Below are 22,187 nucleotides of genomic sequence, written 5' to 3'. Positions count from 1 at the left end.
TGGGCATGCTTGCGTGACAGTGTAATACAAACAGTGGCAGAGCAAGTGATTTGTTAAGATGTGACTAAAATGTATGCGTTCAATTAATATTTTAATCATTTATGGTGGCTTTAATGTAAATTAAATTAAATAAGTGAACCACTTAAGTTTGTACCACAAATATGGGGATGTGATAAGGAAAATAATCTATCATTCTTGTAGTGGAAGCTTTAGGCTACCATCATTAACGTTAAAGTGTATCTCTCAACTGTATCTTTTGAGATCGTAAATGTTATATAAGAAGACATTAAAAGTGACTGATCATTACTATCATTGTAAAGCAGGGCAAATAAGACAAATATTTGCAGTTTTAGAGTGGTCATTTACAGATGTATCTTTTGTTTCTTTTATATTACCTATATGAACTTATCTTTTATATTATATGAACATATGATCAATAGCCATAATAAAAAATATGTGTGAGACTTGCAGTTTGTCATGATATAAAAGGAGGCAGAGTCGGTAACTTGTTCGTTACTTATCAAAGTTTACGGAGTTTAAGGCCCGTAAAAGCTACTATACAATTTTGTGGAGTTAAAGCAAGTGTTGCCCCCTTTCCTTCGCAGTTGTGTACCTATGTGATGAGTTGACTAGCTAATAATGGATTAGTATGAGGAACAGGTTACCAGCCCAGTTAAGTGTTGGACACGCTAGTTCTTAATGAGTATTGTGTTTCGCTTGTGATTTGGAAGCGGAGATTTACACGTAGGTATGTTGTGCAAATGTCAGGGCAATTGGTGGGACTGTGGGGTGCCTGTTGGCAGGTTCGAGAGCACAGGCAAGCTGACCGGGGGTCACCAGGCGGCCATCATGTGCCTGGCGGTGGGACAGGTCAGCGCCCAGGAGGATCTGGTCATCACGGGCTCCAAGGACCACTACATCAAGGTAGTGCGCACTTCCCAGTTAGCAAAGTAATTGCATTGATCTCAGCATGAGGAAACATTACATTTATTTTCTGAACACATATTTGATTCATGTTGAATATTTCACAAACAGATTTAGAATTTTTAAATTTTTGATTACATACTTATTTTGGAAACGATCATAATTTTTTTTTTCATACGTAACATAGCTCTTGGAATACAGCATTTAGAAGGAGTAATTTCGTGAATAGAGTAGAAGTCTCATGGAACAAAATGTGTAACCACGGTGCTGCCATCTTTGGCGGATGGCACGTACCAAAGTTCACAAAGCCAAAGGGAAACTTCAGTGAATTTAAACAAGATGGCAGTATTTAGATAAAATTTCTTTCGGAAAATCAGGTCCACCTTTTTCGTTTTTATTGGAACTGTTTCATTATGTAGTTTAAAATTTTGGTCTGCAAATAGAATGATTCAATAGTCCATGTATCCACTCCACAGTAAATTCTAGTAGTGGGTGCAGAAACTACCTTATTTACCCGCGTATGGGTTGCATATTTTATGCCGATTTTTAGTTTAAAAAATTGTAGAGCGATTCATATGTGAATTTATAACTGGGTAAAAAAAATGTATAACTGTGGTGTCTCTTGAGTATGTGTGTAAATAACTATACCTCTCCTATGTTGGTTTTTAACGAGTATGTTACGAATAAATATAAATTGTTTGTTAAAATATCTGAGCAGTACGTGAAAAGCACTATGAATTCCGTGATTGTGCTGTCTGCCCAGCTGCAGGTGGTGTTTGGCTGGAGGAGTGGAAATCCAAAAATAAACCAGCCAGTTTGTGTGTGTGCATTTTGTAAATGCATGAGGCCATGTAGTGGTGGTGGCGGTTCTCCCCCCTCCCTCCCTCCCTCCCTCCCTTCCTCCCTCCCTCATCACCCCACATGTAAATGTCAGTGAACTGGCAGAATCTCCACCTGTATATTTTGACAGGTTTTTAAGAAGCAACTGTGACCAAACATAATTGTTTTTTGAGTGAGATTCCTGAGCTTTTAAATGCAACATTCCATAATAAAACTACAGCCATCATTGGTGTTTTGAAAGCCAGACTTCAAAGCCGGTTCTTCAGCTCCCACAGAAATTAATTTCTCGCTGACTAACATGGGTGCTAGGTTTTTATAAAAGAAACGAAGAAAGGGTAGCTTGCAGCTTTCTTTCTTTTTTCTTCTGTTCAGGAAGAAGACAGGTTTAAAAATATAATTGCGAAGAAGGGATACACAGCTGTATTTTGTTATTAGGAGGAGTAGTAAATCAGTAGGGAAAAGGCCTCGCTCTCTTCTACGCAGTAATAATGCAACACGGAAAGCAAACAAAAAGAATACTGAGGGTTAACATCAGTACTGAATTTCTTACGCTGACAGGGAACAAAGACTTCATTTGTACTCTACTGTAGACAGATATATGGTGAAACTCGTATTCGAGGACGACCCTTACGGCGAAAAAGTTGAATTATTATGAGCCAAATTAGAGCTGTGACCCATACCTTTGAATATATATACTGTATAGAGGTCACCAGCCCAGGTTAAAATTTCTAATACGGTTTGAGGTAGTTGGTTAATTCACCGCCGCAATCGCCACCATTTCTAAGGCATCGACTTGTGGTGGTCCCTAGCGGACAAGTGTCGAACTCTTCAAACACCCCTTCCCCCTCCCGTTGAACGACCTTGAGCTGCAGTGAATGATGGGTGAAGGGGTGCGGGGAATGACAGCGGGTGACAGTGCTGCGCTCTAACTTGTAAATAACAACCTAAGACGATACAGGGCGTTACGGCAGCGCCCTGCAGCGGTGAAGTTCCCAAGCTGCTCATCATACGCTCCTGTAAAACGTAGAGTAAATCCTATCCACTCGCGACTTCTATACAGTATATATATTCAAAGCCCATACGCAGAGGCGACTCTTCTGCAGGTAAATATTGTACGTATGATGGGCGTCCAGAAATTTAGTTGAAAACAACAATTTGTTATTTATCACACACTGCATTATTTTTAATTTCATGTCCCGAGCTTTGTATTGTAAATGTATTTACAACACGAGAATACTTTAATTTATTTATTACTGAGTTTAGATGTTATTTTTATAATATTTCATTCTAATTAGCAAACTTTGCAACTCCAATTTTTGTAATTTTAACATTTAAGCATTAAGTTTCTCAGAATTTTTTTTTTCTCCAAGCCTTATACTAACTGAGAAATTTTTCAACGTAAATCTCTTCCCATTTTATTAAACCGCGTAACTTCAATGGCCTGAAGAATGAAATGGCAATTTTTGCATCTTCTAGTTTAATTGTTTTTTTTTTATTTTCATTTTAATTTCGTTTCTATATACAAAAAGCTCATTTATTATTTTACTGTAAAATGTCATAATAAGTGTGCATGTTGTTACAATCAGAAGTAAGTCTGCAGTTAGAATTTTTTTTTTTTTTCCCCCTCTAAAATTTATTTTGAATCTATGAGGTCTGCGTATCATACCTATATTCTAAATTATGTTCAGCTTTTGATGTTGTTGTTGGGTGGTCTGTTGATTTATTTTGTTTGATCTGTGCAGCTTGAGAGGTGTTCCTTGCTCGCAGATGTTCGAGGTGAACAGTTCAGCGGGTCAAGTGTTCACCCCCAAGGTGAACCTGGATCCGCCGCACTACGACGGCATCCAGTGCCTGGCGATCCAGGACAACGTCCTGTTCTCCGGCTCCAGGGACATGTGCATCAAGAAGTGGGACCTGTCTCGGCAGGAGCTCATTCAGGTAACTGTAACAACCTGATACGGGGGCCGTGGCCTCCGATCTTTAATAAGCGGGGTTTTCGGTGACTGCTCGGATTTTAAGGGCGCCACCGTGCAACGGGCACGGACCTATGCGAGACTCTTTACCAGGGTTGTGACGTCGCCCATGTGAGACGTGATTTTAATTTCCCCCTGAAAACAACCTAGTACTAATTCCAGCCCGCTCTCAGCGTCGGGCACGCTATTCCCTACGCAGTGGGCTCTTAGGCGTCCCACACTCCGACACACTCCAAATGGTCACACATATTTAAAAAAGAAAATAAAAGAATACGTTTAAATTTACACGTCCTTATTTATTCTGCCAACTCCGGTTATACACGCACACAATTTAAGCTGTAAAAACGCCCGCGGCACGAATCGGTTTGAGTGCAGTGACCAACCACGTGGTCACACCTCGACTTACGTATAAAGTTTGAGAAAAGACAGATAATGGTCGCAAGGTAATTATTTAAGCAGTCCCCCGACCGAGAGAAGCTCCGAGGACTAAACGAAAAAAGATTTGAAAAGAATTAAAGTTGAAAAGAATTACTAAGCGGTGATGAACAAGCGGTAAGGTCCCAGAGTGCTGAAGCGTCTGCTCTCGGTCGTTGATGGCGGAAGAGTGGGGTGAGCTCAGAGCTCTGCTATCCTAACATGGCGTCCTCCCGCCGAAACAATTGCCGTTAAAGGTATTTTTTATTTCCTGCCACGGGAAACTAAAATAACATAAAAAGATTCTTGAAATATTGTCTGGCTTCGGTTTCCGTCGGTAAGCTTCGTGAATGTCCGGAAACGTCCTTATATTTAATTACACAATTTTAAAATAAAAGTACATAAAAACCCTCCTGGCCAATCTGCCATCACGTCGCACTCTGGGAACAATAAAAACAATTTACACAGTTGAATTTAATTATATTTTAGGGGTGCGGCGCACTGGCTCTACAGCGCCCTCTTGCCGGGCGACCAACACACGCATACCCGCACGCGCAAGCGGGAGGTTTGAATGGAGGGTGGGTGGTGTTTGGGCGGTGGCATATCAGACTCAAAAGGGGCCGCAGGCCCGGATGATCTCAAACCTTATTGTACAACAAGCATCCTTGGGAGTTCGGTGTCCATCCATCCATCATGCCTGAATAACTTTGTAATGGGCCTAGTGTGTAGAGCTAGGTGGCGTCGTAAGTCACTGCACTTGCGGTCCAGAGGACCCAGTCTGCCCACCCTTGATTCGGTCCGGCCAATGCTGGGACGGTTTCTTGCATGGTTGTTAGTTTTTGCTAGCTACCTTTATGTAGTCATTGTCACCATGTTTGTGTCTTGGAAAGGTGTGTATGTGTAATGTTGTGTGTGTGTGTGTTCGTTAGTCCCTGAACAACGCCCACAAGGACTGGCTGTGTGGCCTGGCGTACCTGCCTGGCGGACAGATGATCCTGTCGGGCTGTCGCCAGGGGATGGTCAAGCTGTGGTCCACGGAATCTTGCCAGCTGCTGGGCGAGGTGAAGGCCCACTACTCCACGATCAACGCCATCACCACCAACTCCAGCCACATCTTCACCGCCTCCAAGTGAGTACTTCCTCTCCCTCCGCCTGTGCAGGGTTGAAGCACTTGTACGATGGTTCCTGGAGTCTCCACGAGCGGTTGTGGAACCAGAGGTTAGGCCGAGCTCGGATGACGATGACTGGATGCGTGCGTGTCAAGTGTTGGGACAGGGACACCGTCCAATCATGTTGACTTGCAACTTCTGTCATGGTCTTGAAAGTAACTATAGAGGCTTTTTTGCTAGATCCGGGGGTCCATCGTAAAACTGCCCAGTTACTATAAGAACTTGACACACTTCAGTGGAGCAGTCATGGCATCAACTAACAACAATTGTCCTCTTTGGCTGGGATGTTTTTATTTCTGTATCAGAATTAATGAACTGGTAAGTTCTGTAACTGTCCTAAGCATTTGTCAGCTTGGGATTTACATATTTTTTTTAAACAAAAGTAGCTATCGTGCTGTTTTGAGAAATGATTTTTTTTTTTTCCTGCACTGGTGTGTGTGGTTTTTCTTCTTGTGGATTGTAAATTAAATTAAAAGATTCTTATCAGTCTTTCTCATGGATTTAAGTAAAATTTGAGCCAAACTACATATATATTACTTTAAAAAAAGTCTAGTGTCTATTGCATACATTGAGACATGACAGAACATTGAAATTGGGTATATTTTTTTTTTGGAAGTTAGTTTTTTCTATTTAATATTAAATATATGGTTCAGCTCATAGTGTGGAGTTTTCTAAACTGAAGAACAGGTTTGTATTTAGAGTTTTTGCAAAGTATAACAGATGTTATGTATTTATTACGAAACCAGCCAGGTAAGGTTTGCACCCTGACTTGTGTTGCATAAAAACATGTGAAACATTGGTCGATTCAGCTAGCTGCACCACGGTGGATGTTCTCGGCTGTGGAGAGTAAGGGGGAGGAGGACATGAACGTAAGGGGGGGAAGGGGCCCCCCTCGTCAGCGCCTGATTGGAGCGACGCAGACTCACTGCGTGGCTCTTTCCCTTTGTTTGCAGCTCCGGAGAGGTGAAGATCTGGAAGCCACCGCCCCACTCTGCCATGTCCGTCTCCACCGGGCAAGTGTTTGAGCTCTCTCTGTAGGAACTCCCCTTTCCCCTCCCCCTCCCCCTCTGCTCTCCGCCCATGCTAGCTTCACGCAGTGTACGAAGTAACAACCCTGTGCTTGCGTAAAAAAAACAGACATGCAGACTTGTCATCCAGATTGTTACCTTTTGAGGATGTTTTTGTAACCTCGCATTTACTTCCTTTTTATTTGCGGTAGCCATTTATCAAACCATGAGAAAGTTGAAGTGATAGTTTCACACTTTATCTGTGACTGCTTACTACATAGATAATATACATGCCTAATCTTTGTTAGTGGAGATGATTGTTTTATATTGTGTTGTATTTATATTGTGATGTGTAAAATATCTAGTCATACCATACTCAAATGTATTGTACTGCTGTCTTTCATGGAGTGTTCCTTGAGACATATATTATTTATGTGCAAGTGTACTTTTAGTAATTAATATTACGTGTTTAATTATTTTATTCAAATAGTTTAAATTGTCCATTCCAATTTGTCTGCAAAATATGAATTGGTCAACTTACAATTATCCACAGCAGTATAGGCCTTGAAGTAGGCTTATTTGATTCTTATGAAATCACAGGAAAAATGAGAATGAAATTTATTTGCTCTCAAACGGCGATTAACTATGTGTGAGTATTACGAGTGATATAGCTGTCAAGTATAATTGTCCATTAAACAAAACAAAGTTTAAAATTTAAAAAAAATAATTTAAGAAACACTGTCTTTGTTTTTTAGAATGGCTCTGATAACATGCCCCCACCCGCCTAGATGGCAGGTCCGTGAAAGACATCTCGACACGTGCTTCTTTGTTTTACACTCGTCCCTTTCTTTCCCTTGTGATATCACGTCTCATCCTTAGATTGCAGTGTACATTCAATTTAAATAAACTTTCTCTTTCCAATGTATGATTTCTGCCATTAGCGCTGTCCTTGTTTCGGTGTGCTCTGTTCCCAGATATGCACCAGAGAGCAAAAACATGTATTTCTAAGTAGTGGTAATGGAAAGATGCTATCTTAGTTTCAATTGTATTTGTCAACAATTTTTCATAACTTTTAATAAAATTTTCTTCTCTTATGAGCATAGCACATAATAATGGAATGCCTTGATTTTAATAGTCGCCATTTGCTACAAATAGTTTCTCCTGTGCAATAATAATTATCGTAATTATAATTTATGTTTAACATTAAATCATTATTTTTGGTCAGAATGACTAAAACTGTGATAATACTCTTGATACACTGATATATAATCCTAAAAATCAAAAAAATACTAAAAATTAAAAAAATATATTAAATATTATTATAGTTAAAGATACTATAAAAATAGTAATAGTGCGTGGAGTCCCTCCGCACGGAAGAAGTGAAACTTCGTAATGTGGAAATGAAAATAGGAAGGGGTAGAAATTTATTTTTAGTGAAATATTGTTTCTTCAAGACAAACTTTATTAAAACATTGCTTACAATTCAGAATTGATCGCATCTTTTAATTATCATGTTTGAGTGGAGAAATATCCAAATCTATAACATTTACAATGGGATTATGATAACTAAAGTAAGATACGAAATGTTTGAGTTCTATTTTTTCAATATTTCTTGCAAAAACTGCATCAATGGTAGTTCCCCCTTTGGTTTTCACGACGCTCACACTGTTTACTTCGCTGCATAGCTAGAATACCACGCGCATGTGCTTGGGATCTACCGAATCACTCTCTTTCTCTCTCCTACTTTCTACCTTTGTGTATCGTTCTTTCTCTCTCCCTCTTGTAACAGGTATACTACGCGCATGCGTTTGAGTGCCACGCATTCACTCTCGCTCTGTCTCTTTATATTCCCCCTCCTTAGGAGCGTTGAACGTTTAATGCAACAGTGCTTTCATACCCCCTCCATGGTAGCGTTAAACGTTTAACGCAACCTTGTTGGAAGTCGCATTAGAAGTTTCACTTCAAAAATACGTATATTTTTTAATGTTAAAAAGTTAGTGGACACTCTGCTCTGTACTGCAATCTAAGCATGAGACGGACTACAGTAGTGATCGGACTGTCGGCAGTCACTCACTGTCTTATCTTGTCATCTCTCCATTCCCACGTGCAAACCTACCAGTTGTGGAAACCCATGGGAGGCATGCTCAGTTAGCGAGCACAGCTTCAGATTAACACACTTACTTTCTTATAGGTGTAGGTGCTCAATTATGGTATAATTTTCTTCCTGAGACATTTATCTTGAATATTTATCTTGTGAAACAAGTTCAGAGTAACATCACCTTGTCAACTTTACTGTAAGAAGCCGTGGAAGATGAACTTTAAGCACACGTCACACAGACTTCTACTTAACTTGTTTACGAAAATAAAAATCTTTGGCAATGTTAAGCTGTTGAATATTTAAGCCTGGTCCTAACAATTAACGGGAAAACGAGTCATTGCAAAATTATTTAATTTGTAATAATAAACCTTATTATCTTGCAACAAGATGAAACTGATTTCATAGTGGCTGTTTGCTATTAGCATGGTGCAATTTCTTGTTTTTGCTTTGCTTACTTTTGGCTACAATGAGAAGTTACATTCACCCTTCCATAGCGTTGTTTTATTTGGGATGTGTCAGCTCGGTGAAATAAATTACATTTCAATAAATTATTTATTATCTTAATATGCACAATTTTTTTCATTAAAACTTAACTGTTACTTTATGCTTATGCTTTGTGTTTTGTGACAAGTCGTTGAACAAACTCTTTGGCGGTAGCATTTTTCGGAAGACATGTAACTTGCAAAATAAATTTGCATAAAAACATTCAAATAACTTATTTTCATGCAACATACTTGTTAAATAGATTAAATGCTGGCAGCTCGCTTGAAGTTCGGTACACCTTTGTGTTTGTGCTTCCTTTGATGACAAGACTGTTTTAATTTACACTTCTGAAGTTTTTTTTTGTTCCTAAGGTATTCACTTTTATTTTAAAAAAAAAATGTTTTAATCACAGACCATCTAGTTTTTTCATAAGAGACCTCTAAACATATATAGTAATATTACAACAGTGTGAGTTTAAACTTTAAATGCATTGTTTGGACTATCTATTGTGCGTACATTAAACTAGCAGTTTTCCATAATTTTGGATTATCCGTGGCTCACTCCCTTCATTTAACGTGGATAATCGGGTGTTTATTGTTCTATTAATGTCCTAATTAATTTTATTTTACATGGTTAATCATTCTATATCTATAATAATTTTTACGTGCAAAATAATTAGAGAATGAAAGAATTTAAAGAATTTTTATGATTTTTTTTGTATTTCAAAGGTAATAATAAATGTTTTAAGAACATCCTGTTATCTGTTGATCTAAAACTTGATTTTTTTTAATATGAAAGTTGTTTCTGTAGTTTTCTTTATCTCTTCATTTTTCAAACCTAAATAATTCATCACAAATTCATCATCATCTTCAACTGCTTCCAACCTGCAACCAGGTCAACATAATTCATCACAAATTGATGCATTAAAATTAGTTTTTTTTAATTGTACAAAAAATTAACCATTTAACACTTAGTAATTTTCTCTATAAATTCAGTGATAAGATGCAATCATGTTCAATGGAAAACAAAATTTTGGTCAAAACGTACGTAAATCAAAGATCTGTCAATGTGTGTGTGACAGAAACATTGGTTAAGAGAATGTTTTAATTTTACAAATGGAGAATAGTTTTTGGCTGAGATATGGTGATTTTTATTATAGGTCAATTTAAAAAAAAGTAAAAATTATAAAATTGTTTTTGAATCTCTATATCTTTAATGGAAATGTAACTTGTTTTCTTTCAAGATTTTGCATTATGTGAATGTCACATATGACAAAAAAATGACTCGGTTAAACTTGCACACACATGACTTCAACTACTGCCCTAGAAGACTACAATTAGTTAAAGCCCCTAAGCAGTTTAATAACATGGGCCACCTATATATGTAGTTACGATTAGAGCTATGTTATTTCCATTAAAGAAGAATAAATTAAACAAATTAAATTTGTTGAAATTTTGTGCGGAAAACATAATAGGTTTATCTCAGTTACATTTGGTATAATGATTATAGCCTACAGAACTGTAATGTTTCAAGTAGTAAGAAGTTCAGTTATTTAGTTTTGAAGAATTCACTTTGGTAGAAAACTATCATAGCCACTTCTGAATTAAAATTCCTAGTAAATATTGAAACTTGAAAGTCAATTGGACATTTACAACTTTCAAAACTGTAAGATTACATGTATGTATGTACTTAATTGTAGGATGCACAACTATTTAAATTTTCTTGTTTAAATGGTTTAAGCTTGTCCTGTGGTAACATTTAGTAAATTAAAATTTTGTGATATGCTTGTCACACTTAGTAATTTTCTTGTTCAGAGGTAAGAAGCACACTGAGAATATCAAAATAATGTGCAATGCATGAGAAGCGAGCTACCTCTTTCTCCAAGATGGGCAATGTAACAAAAAAGATAACATGCCAGGTTTATTGATGTAACCTTAGTTCTAGCCTTGTATGATAATTTTTTTTTTTTTCCGGAAGTCTTTACAGTGTATACCTGGAAATTTAAAATCATAAAGCCTGTTTTGAACTGGAAGATGGATATGTCCAGTAATTCTTCACTTTGAAAGAGTAAGCAGCATATAAAGCAGCAGTCCAATGTTGTAATTTGAGAAAAGGTTGTGTTGGTACGTGGCCTCGTTCTAGCACTATGTTACTTGTTTTCCCGAGGTTTTCAATGTTTGTGGAATGTACATTTAAGACTAAAAATTCTAGTAGTGATTGTACTTGGTTTTTGTTACTTGGATTTTTGCAGTAACAGTATTATGAACAAGACTGTTCTGCAAGACTACTTTGTCGTGATAACTGTGGTTCTCTCTTGTAATTGTAATTTCTGAAAGTGCACATGATAGCATTTGGAGTTGTGTAAAAAAAATTTTTTGTAATCATATTACAGTACTTTGTCTGACTTGTAAGTAGTGACAAATGAATGGTGCTTTGTTTAGCCTACATTGAAATTATGACCATGTCCTTTTTCAAAGGAGCATATTGTTACCAATAAAGTGTCAAATGCATTTGACATTTGTTCAGTCTGTTTATTTGAAGTCCAACTGCAACAGCCTTTGCTTCGACTAGAAAAGTGTGGGGAGAGTGTGATGAGTACATAATTATTTTTAGATAAGGTTAAACCAGTGGAAGAAAACTGAAAATTGAATTAGTTTTCCATTGATAGTGGCCCAAGTTTTATATAGTAAACTGAATTATTTTTTCCATAATCAATACTCATTTTATTGAATTGTAATACTATTAGTGACATCATTCTAATTCCTCAAATTATTGACTTATGTTATTCTGCATGTGTGTCAAGTAATAAGCCCTCCATGAAACATTTTTTTTTGTTTTCATGTGCACCTTGTTTGTGTTCATTTTGAATACTCATTTCCTCAGTGGAACAATGGAATTTGTAACCAAAATGAAAGTGTAGCATTGTAGAGTGCACATTTATGCAGTCCAATGTGGCTATAAACATAATTTTAAGATTGCTGCACATGTTGATATAACTTTGCTACTGACTTGCCACTGACAAAATTATTGCATTGATAGTACTACTGTATCAATCCAAAATTTCAATGTCTATAAGTTACTCTGGTAGGAATGGTACAGCTGGACAAGAAGACTTGATCAATAAAAAGTTTACTTTCTTGTTTTTCTCAACAAAAATAACCAAGTAAAATTTTTGGAATTTATATAATTGGAAAAGGGTTTTTTTTGTCAGTGTATTTTCTTATGGACACATCATATTTGTGTAAATAATGTGTATTTTGAAGTATTTTATTTAAATTTTTTTCAGGGATCAACAGGTTTGTTAATATAATTTTTGAATGAACAATGAATGACCACTAATGTGTGTGATTACTTAAGTATGGAGTATCAAAGTACAGGTTTGTTGAACTGAAAACAGCATCAAAAGTATTGAGTATCAAAATTATGGTACTGTCCCAACTCTTCGTAATTTTTCTAATGACAGCATGCTGCATGACAAAAATCTTGCACTACAGCATGTTGTCTCACTCATAGTCAATTCTGCATTAAACGCAATAAGTTTTCTCTTAACATTTCCATGATTGTGGGTTTCGCAGAGCTGTGATTTATTATTTGGAGCAGTAATTTTTGCTTAGCAGGGATTCTTAATCTAGAACACTCCTTACAAATGACCCTTAAGTATAAAAATAGAAAGCTGTGGTTTTGTCAGAAGGATTGAAATGGTAATTTTCAGAATTGTTGAGGTTCACTGCAAGGGAGTGGGAATATTTTAAGTAAGTCTCGAAGAGAAAATTTATTATCCTGCTTTGGTGTATAGGAGGGTCTCTTTAGTCATAATTTACAAATTAAGTTCATCAGAATAGTGTGCAATCAATAGCAATTTACACTACTAGATCTGGCAGCAAAGAATTCAGCTTTAATGGGTTACCTGAATATAATTTTGCATCATACCCAAATTTTAAATCTAGTATACAGTTTTTTCCCGAAGTGGCAATGTAACTCTGAACAAGACTGTTAAATCTGCAGTGTGGAAAAGTCAAGAAACTGTAAATTTCTTTGGTTAAAAAGAAATAGTACCGATGTTATGTATATGCACATAACATGTTTGTCAAACAAATTTTCAATCATTTACTTTCATTTATATACTCTTTTCTTGAAAAAAATTTCTGCATTGATTCTTTGTTGCCTAGACATAAGCAAAGGCTTGAAATTAATACTTTATAAAAAAAAAGCAGACCCATTAATTATTGTTCATGTTTGTAGCATTGCAGTCACACTGACTGCTCACTTCAAACATGAGGTGCAATAATGTAGGTAATGATATTGTCGGGAAATGCTCAAAAATGTTGAGCGAGAGTGATTATATTTTTTACACTTGTGTCTGTAAGTGTGCTACTATAAAGTGTATGTAACAAATATTAGAATGATGCATGACTGAAGTCATGTGTGTCTCATAATGAATACAACTGTAAATCTAACAGTATTTACTTGTAGTCCATTAACATTAATTTTCAGTGCATGCATTAGTGAATAATGAAAAATTCTGTTTTCTGGATATTTTTACTGTAACTGAATGTTACTCATGTAATAAATCTATATAATGATTTTATTATGGCTTAGTTTAGTTTTTTCTAATTAAAGATTTTTATATTTCTGTTATGTAGTTACCATAATTCACAAATGCACACATTTATAAAAAAAAATTATACTTAGCATTTTACATAAATTAATAAATGAGATAAAGTACTTATTCATACAGCAGAATTTTTATGTTGCACATAATATTACGTTACTTTAATAGTAGTATGTAGCTTCAGCATCTTGCCCCATTTTTGGCATTAATAATATTACCTAGTTACATTAAAATGGTTTTACATGCAAGTACCTATGCAATGTATTTAACTTGTACAAATTCTCATAGCATCAGTGTGTACTCTTATGGACAATGAATGAAAGAATGAATTAAAGAATGAATTAATGAATGAATTAATGAATGAATGAATGAATGAATGAATGAATAAATGAATGATGTAGGTTTTGGTATAATAGCAAAACCTGTTTTTATAGACAAAGGAATTTTTTTGGAATTCAGTTTGTGCCTGTTTGAAATTCATCCTTCCTGTTTGAGTTACCCTTTATTAATGATTTTTTTTTTATTTAAAAAAGGGAAACCTTGCACTTTTTTTCAACTTTGGTGTATAATATAATTGCAGTATAATATCCTGTCACTCTATATTGGCAACCGGTCTTCATTGACTCAGGGCTGTAAAGGACCTGTTACTAGAGTGATCAGCCAGGGCCATCAAGAGAAACCAAGGACCCGGGCCAAATTATTTTTTTGGGTCTCCTCTCCATCGTATAATGTAAAACATTGCAAACCACACAGTTAAAAAAGACTGTAAACATTACTGTGGCCATAGCTCCCTGCCACGTGGTCCTGTGCGTATTGCATTACTTGTAAGGTTTCCTGTTAACAACAGACTTGTAATTTTTGTTCTATCAGGGTAAATCCAAGCATTAAAAAATACCTCAAAACTCAACTGGGACCTGAGCCCCTGGAATTTTGCCTCTCTGCCCCCCCCAAACCAACTTTCGATTGCCTTAGATTCAACCATCCACACATCATAAAAAACATATTTTTGTAACATATACTGTATGATCAAATAAATTTACTAAATTTCCTGAACCTAACTGCAAGGTACTGATTACCACCACATGAACCACATTTTTAGTATAACTTGTTTGCTAAAAACATACTAGTTCATTGGTTTAATTTTAAAAGTTAAATGATAAATTTATTTTTATTTTGTGCTTTTACTTTACTTTGTTACCTAGTCGTTGGAAATTAGAATGGCAACAAGAGCTTAAGGAAACACAAAGCAATGTATAACACATATTTAGTACGGCATGTACAGAGATTTATTCACACATTATACAAACACCTATAATCCTCATACATTAATATAAATTTTCTTATTATGTTGGCTGTTACACATTACTGCTACAATTCATGTTCCAGCGATTACCAACAAAACACCTGAAATAAACTTATACAAAATTACGTACCATTCACTACTTTTTAAACATTTTCTCATAACCACACGAATTATTCCTCAATAAATAATTCTAACTGGACCCTTTTCTTTTAGTTATAATTACAAAATCTTTTTTATACAAAATACTTAAACCTTCAATTACAGATCAAAATTAGACATTGTTTTAACAGTACCAGAGACTTAGGAACGAGATATTTCTAACACAATTTGAATTTCAACACTTCTCCCCAAATAAAATTGGCTAAAATCTTCAGTGTCGTTTAAGTGATAGCGGCGAGTGTTTTTTATTTCCGTTGATCCTTGACCTGATCACCCCAGTCGGACCGGAAACATAGACGGAGCGAATTTCTTTATTCTACCTCTGCCGCCGTGCTGATTCCCTGATACTTGCACATTTTCGCCGGCTCTTAATTCACACTATTTGGTAATAAAACGAACACTATACTAGTGCAGAAAATTGGAGACAAATCACCTAACATGCTGTTGCTTGAAATTATTTTAAAACAGTTTTTCATTAAAAATTTACCTCCTTGTTTATGTTCATTGGTAGTCTTAAACGCCACGACTGGTAGTCCCGCTAATGCCACTGCACTACGCCCTTAATGTTTTAATCAAGTAGTAACACCTTTTATTTTCACCGTATTAATAGAACGAGAAAATATATTTTTTTTTAAAGTATTGCTGAGCAGAACTCTGTTATGCTCCTAGTCGCAAACCACTTCATGACCCTCGGCGGAATTTTCTATGTTCCCCTTGGTCATTTTACTGCAAAGTCCGACACATACTTTTTACTTCCGAAGTCCCGTGCCAACTTGCAAATTGTTACTGGGCTACCACTGAATTATTACCAAGTCCGTAACTGACTTGTATAATTTGCGGCCTCTCTTACCGCCTTTTTCGGCATCCATGCGCAGCTTGAAGACCTCAGAGGGCAGCCTTTCGGCGTCGATGATCGAAGGTGCGGGTCGTGGTCACCGCATTATTCATGCAGCCGGTTGAGAGAAGACTCTGTGGAACTCGTGCTAGCAGCCTGCTTATATACTCGCTGCGCTCCATACTAAAACAGCGAGGAATATTCTGGACATCCTGAATCGGAAACGCGGCTCGGAAACTTCCGACCACGTCCACGTGCTCCGATCAAAGGCGATTCGGCACGAGTGGACCCGAGGATCTGCTATCCAACGCGCATCAATTGAAATTCGCGCGCCGAGTCCGTGCAGTGTATGGCGGGTGGTATCCCACTAGCCCGCAGGGGCGAGTTTCCTCGTTACGCAGTACCAACCTGCGTAACAACTTAAACTGGGTTCACAACTAATAAAAAAAAAACAGTACATAGCAAGCCACGCACAAGACTGCACATGATCTGTGCAAAATTTGTGCTCATAATTTAATTCTTACTGTTAAATTTATGTAATTTAAGAAATTTCGCTATGCATCTGACGTCTGTTGGTAGTGTTTGTAACTATCTCGCAACACCGCAGTCGGGAAACACATTTTCTCAGCATACAAATTAATTTGGGTTATGTAAAATTTTCAGTTAATCTTATAAACTGTTGCGAATCAGTACCTACTCTTACTGTGTTTTTTTTTTTTTTTCTCCATTCTGAACCCAGCCTTAGCTGTTGCAGTTATTTAGACATTTTCAAAGATATAATTTTTTTTTGTTTTTAGAAGAAAAAAAATTTAATGATGGAATTTTTTTATTTATTTTTTACTTATGCATGTTACTGTGATTACACAATTAACGAAGTTCATTCCAAAATGAATTTAGTGCTTGTGAAATTGGGACTGTATAATGGCCGGAATCTGTTCTTATTCTGGAAAGTAGAACTTGTTTTTTGTTGTGATGAAAAAAAACTTTTGTGTATGTGACTGTTGTGTGTACATAACATTTTAATTCTGTTGTTGTTGATTCCTTTTTATTTATTTTAAATCACTGTTTCACCTGTAGCTGTTTAGTGGTGTATTATACTTTCTGCGAGTAGAAAAGTGAATGTTTACCCCCCTCCCCCCCCTTTTTTTTTTAAGTTTACATACTGTAAATTGCTAACTAGCTGTTGGTCTCTTTTTGGCCTGTTTTTTTGTCTTCATGCTTTATTATATGTATATAGTGTGCAGAAGCTAGCTATGTTGAAGTAGTCGTCTCCATTTTATAACATGCAACTTTCACATTTGGAATTTTTTTTTTTTTAATTTTACATAAATTGCTAACTAGCTGTTGGGTCTTTTGGCCTGTTTTTTTTGTCTTCATGCTTTATATATATGTACGTATATAGTGTGCAGAAGCTAGCTATGTTGAAGTAGTTGTCTCCATTTTATAACATGCAACTTGCACATTTGGTGTGATAATTTTTTTTTTTGCTGAAATTTGGTTATTTTTTTTGGCCGACATTTGGTTATTTTTTTGGCCGACATTTGGTTTTTTTTTTTTTTTTTTTGCAATGATTTCTGAATAAATAAGACATTGTGTGTTTTTGAGGTGGTCCTCCTGTTCGAAGGATGTCCTGACAGTGTGAGGGCTGCAGCGGTCTCTCCCGTGGCTGGAGCCGTGTGCGATGGAGGGACTGATGAGGCGGGGGGCGATGTTGCAGCGACGCGACGGTGCGCATGTGGCGCCCGCACAGCCGCTACGACCTGTCCCCCGACGGCCCGGATGGGGTCTGAAGCCGTGCCGCGACGACGCAGGTGGCCCTCGAGATGCCGGCGGCCGACGCCGTGCCACGGCCGCGTACCGCCCGGCGCCGCCTGCTGGCCGCCTGCGCAGTGCTGGTCGCCGTGCTGGCCCTCGCCCAGCTCCTGCTGTGCCGGCGGGGCGTCTGCCTCCCGTAGCGCCCGCCCCGTCTCCCGCGCTCTGATTCCCAGTGTAAGATATCTCAGTTGTGTGTCGATAGTGGGCGATACTGCATCTCAGGAAACAGTTGTCTGTCACGTGCCACTCCAAATATTTATCAATGCGTATTAGTTCGTGTCCTTTGTGTCGAATTCGACAACGATTTTAAAACATAAATTTTTTTTTTTAACTTTTTTACCATGAAATATGATGTATGTTCCACATTACATAATTTTAAGTAATCCTGAGTAATATTTAAAAATTATGGTTTATTGTAATTTTCTTTTTTTTTTTTTTGATACCATTTTAGATGCCATTATGCTATATCAATGTTTGTTTTTTAATTGCAGATCATTCTGTTGGAAAATAGTCAAATGTCTTGGTAGATAAATTAAATTAAATTTTCTGCAAACTGCACTTTGTTCTCTGCCTGACATTCCGGCACCATTTTAAAGATCGATTTTTATGTAAACAAATATTTTTTTATTATTTAATTGACATAAAGGGCTTTTTAAATAATCATTTCTGAAACCTTAACTAAAAAAAATTCTTAAAAATCTTGTACTGAAACTTTAGTGTTCAAACTATTATTATTTAGTTTAAGTAGTGGTTTCATACTGTATTCTACATTTTCTGTGAAGTGTCAGTAAAAGATGAATATCTTATTAATACTATCCCAAATCATTAGATATACATGTGGTAGTTACATCAAATCTCAATAAATTGTTCCTTATAACATTTAGAATTACGTATAAAATGTACAATTATTTTCAAAGCTTAGCGCTTGTGCAACATTTTCTGGTCGTGCTGAACTGAATAAAAAATGACTAAATTAAAATCATTCTTTGCTTAGCTTATCTTGTTTTCTTATACACTTTACTTTCTGAGATATTATTTATTTTTTTAACTGATATATATTTTTTTTAATTTAATTTTTTTTAAATATTAACACAATAAAATATGAATTAGATTTTTTGTATTGTTCTGGAGGTTTAAGTGGTATTTGTTTTAGTGCTTAAACTCTTTTTGAAAAATAATTTTTAGTTGTCCATGAATGTTTGTTTATGAATTGTGTGTTGCAGCTGAATAGGCATTGGTTTGTAATCATGAGTTTTCAAGTTGCGTAGATCATGAAATTATTTTTATATAGGTTGTACTTCATTTGTATGATTACAGTATTAGCTGTCAAGTTAAGTTTTTAATCACTTTGGTTTTGGTGCTACAGCGTGTTTTGAACATTCTTCAATCGTTGGCTGGTTTTTCACCTATATTGAATCATATTAAAGAGGATCCACTGTCTGCTTTGTAAGTTATATTAATTTTCATGTTCCCTACAAATATAATGTAGTTAAAGTAAAACCTTTTAAGATTTAAGATATTTTCCTAGGCTAAGTTCAATTTCCATATTCGTAAACTCTTGTGACCAGAGGTAGGATTTTCACAACTCAAGAAAGGGCACAAATGTTCCCAGTACCTACGTCATCAATGTTTCTCTTTCTGCGAGCCCTAATTGTTTGTTGGTGTAGTACTGTGGGCAGATGATTCACTTCTACCAGTCGCCACCCGTCCATTCTAGGTATGCATTCCCCGGGAGAGGAAATCCATGTTACACTGTGGCATGGCAAGGGAGTGGGCTAGAGCACCCTCACACTGCACTTTCCTCATCACCGCCGCGTCTCCTCTTGCCGTGATCAAATGATTCAAGTTGTAGCAAAATCTCTTGGGTGTACGTAGCAATTCCTCAACAATATTGGAAACTAAAATGTAGTAACGTAATTATTATTGAAACATGCACGATCATGCTTTCACGCAAGTTACGAAACACAGCCGTAGTAAAAAAAAACTACATGTTTAATATTCTTGAACCCTCTTAGCAGAATTTCAATGTATTTGGCATATTTCTAGGCAAAAACTCATCTTATTGTTACATTATAAAATACAATTGAACAGTTTTAAGACTGATTAATATTAAACACTTACATTTAGTAATAATTTTGCCAAGTATGATATGTGTATATTTAAGACTAATTATTAATTTGGAATTTGTGAATTTTAGAAAGATTCTTACTTCAATTTGTTACAAACATTGCAACTATGGTAAAGTTGTATAAATAAAAATAGTATATTGAAGAGATCAGTTTTTAATGTGCATGCTACAAAACTTGACACTGACAGTGATAAATATAACAGTGGTGCAGGTCAAATATATTTAAAACACCCTAAACAGATCTGTGTTTCTGATGGTTAACACTAGCTGTTCAGGAAAGAGTTACATAGCTTTTTAGTAATATTGATTGATGAATGTGTGATTGGACACAAGTTGAATTTATTGCAATTATGTTCCATAGTTTGCAAATAAATTTTTGGTACAATGATTGGTTTTTCAACACCAAGGTCAGTGTCATATGTACATATAAATAATAAAACATCAAGTCTTTTTGTTAATACTGTTAAAGGATGAATACAATGTAAAAATTAGGGTTTTTGTTTTAATCATTCCTCTTGCAAGTTCTAGGAACTGTGTCAAGAAAACCATGGTTAACCCGTTTAAGTGCAGGCACCATGAAAGATCTTTAACCCGGCATGTGTTAGGGTCCAGGGCGGGCGGGATTGGCGATTTTGCCAGATTATAGAGCATCGATATAGTTTTAACTAGAGTACCAAATGTGAAAATATGAAATGTAACCCGCTAGAAAATGAGAAAAACACTACTAAAATAAAAATGGACAGTAACAATCGAACCTGAGACAATTAAAAATGCCATTAAAGCAGCAGTGCTACCTGGCGGGTAAGGTCGCTTGCCAGAATCCACCCAGAAAAAACCTGAACGTGAGCAGCTCATTTGACGTTGGCTTGCAGAATGTGCTGAACTAAAGAATGCCAGGTTAAAGACCTTTCTATGTGGCTATGTACTACACAAAGCAATGTGCAGAAATTTTGTAGTTAATGGAATTTGAGTGCAGATTGAACTGACTTTTTTTGTAGAAATTTTGGTAGCAATATATATGTATTTATATAATAATTATCTACATTCCCAAGTTACTATAATGAAGTGAAGTGTATGTTTTGACATACTTTATACGTATGAAAATTTCCTGCCTGTCAGTAAGTCTGTAATGCATTCCTGCTGTAAGAATTGTGGTTCTGCAGGAATGTGTTACATTTGTATGCCTTCACAGTGTTTTCCATGATACTGGTTCTCTGCTTGCAGTTTGTGGCATTGTCATAGCTGTTCAAAGATGTTTACTAAAAAAATTTGGACTGAAAAGTTTGCCTACGGATTTTTTTAGAGAAGTATGTTCATGAATAGTGTGGATAATGTTCCAGCTTTGTACAGTTAGCTCAAATTTCTACAGTGGTAATAAATCCTTATGTTGTAAATACATAAATGTAAGTAGGGTTTTTTTGAGAAATATTGTTAATTTATGGTAAATTTTCCAGGCATTTGATTTGATCAGTGTACACCGGCAAATTATTGTGTGAATTTGCAAATAGTGGATAAATATTTTCTCAAAATAATGTGTTCAAATTCTGAAACTTACTAGTTTTCTTGTACTAGTAACTTGGACAGTAAGTAGTTGGGAAACAAATTGCAAGTATAGTTACCAACATTAATGCTGTAGCATTGATGGTATAGTTTGTGTGATAGAACCCATGGTTGCCTTTAAAGAGAAATTATGTGCCTGCAGTGAAGATTGAAGATCTCGCCTACTGCAATTATTTTACTCGGATGCAATAATATAGTCTTTAGAGAGGCATTTCCAGAGACTCATGTCTTTGTTGCATTGTGATATTCAAATGTTTATAAAATTGTAAATATATTATTGATGAACTGATAATTTTTTTTAACCTTGTACTGTAAGTTGCTGATGAAATAAAAGTGTACAAAAATACAGTTGGATTTATTTCTCACTCATTTTACTATCTTTCTGAAGTTAAACGTTGGTCCTGCTGGTATATTATTGGTTACTAATCGTATCGTGGCCAGCCCAAATTAGGACTGCTCCAGTCATCTTAGACCATGTCTGAATTTACCTGAAGCATATACTTATACGTACATGCTTATCCCCAGAAGTGACATCACAAAGGCTGTCCAAACTGGAAGTGATGTATGCAATTATACAAAACTGTTGAAAAAACTTTTTGTTAATATTATATATAATATTTAAGTACATAATTTAAAGACATGTTATTTTTTCACTTTTAGAAATTACAATAAATGTACGGACTTCTCAACGACGAATAATTCACCTCAATGGACAATTATTTCTTCGTTATTTCAGATAACTGGATCTTCGTAAAAAATCTCTCGGCGATCGAGGACTTCACACCCCGGGTAAAACCTGGCGCTCAGAATATGTGTTTACCCCTCGATACAGTCATTTTGGGTTATATAGTGGGTATTGGTGTCTCG

The 22,187-nt window shown here is 36.1% G+C and overlaps 1 protein-coding gene across 3 annotated transcripts in view; it reads left to right on the top strand.

Moving 5' to 3' along the window:
- LOC134530240 (kinesin-like protein KIF21A) overlaps positions 1 to 21,863 on the top strand; it is a 167,053-nt gene extending 145,190 nt beyond the window's left edge. For 2 of the 3 annotated variants that reach the window (XM_063364917.1, XM_063364915.1), the window contains 4 exons: positions 804 to 924; positions 3,532 to 3,702; positions 5,081 to 5,280; positions 6,274 to 11,418. In XM_063364917.1, coding sequence (XP_063220987.1) covers positions 804 to 924; positions 3,532 to 3,702; positions 5,081 to 5,280; positions 6,274 to 6,358 — 577 coding nt within the window. In that variant the 3' untranslated portion in view covers positions 6,359 to 11,418. Of the gene's footprint in view, positions 1 to 803; positions 925 to 3,531; positions 3,703 to 5,080; positions 5,281 to 6,273; positions 11,419 to 17,534 lie in introns of those variants that run through there. The other variant, XM_063364916.1, reaches the window with a different exon arrangement.
- The last annotated feature ends 324 nt before the right edge of the window (positions 21,864 to 22,187 follow it).

The sequence above is a fragment of the Bacillus rossius genome, chromosome 3 (genome assembly GCF_032445375.1).
Source record: "Bacillus rossius redtenbacheri isolate Brsri chromosome 3, Brsri_v3, whole genome shotgun sequence".
NCBI lineage: Eukaryota > Metazoa > Arthropoda > Insecta > Phasmatodea > Bacillidae > Bacillus > Bacillus rossius.
Note: the sequence above shows the minus strand (reverse complement) of the source record. Positions and strands in the feature narration are given on the sequence as shown.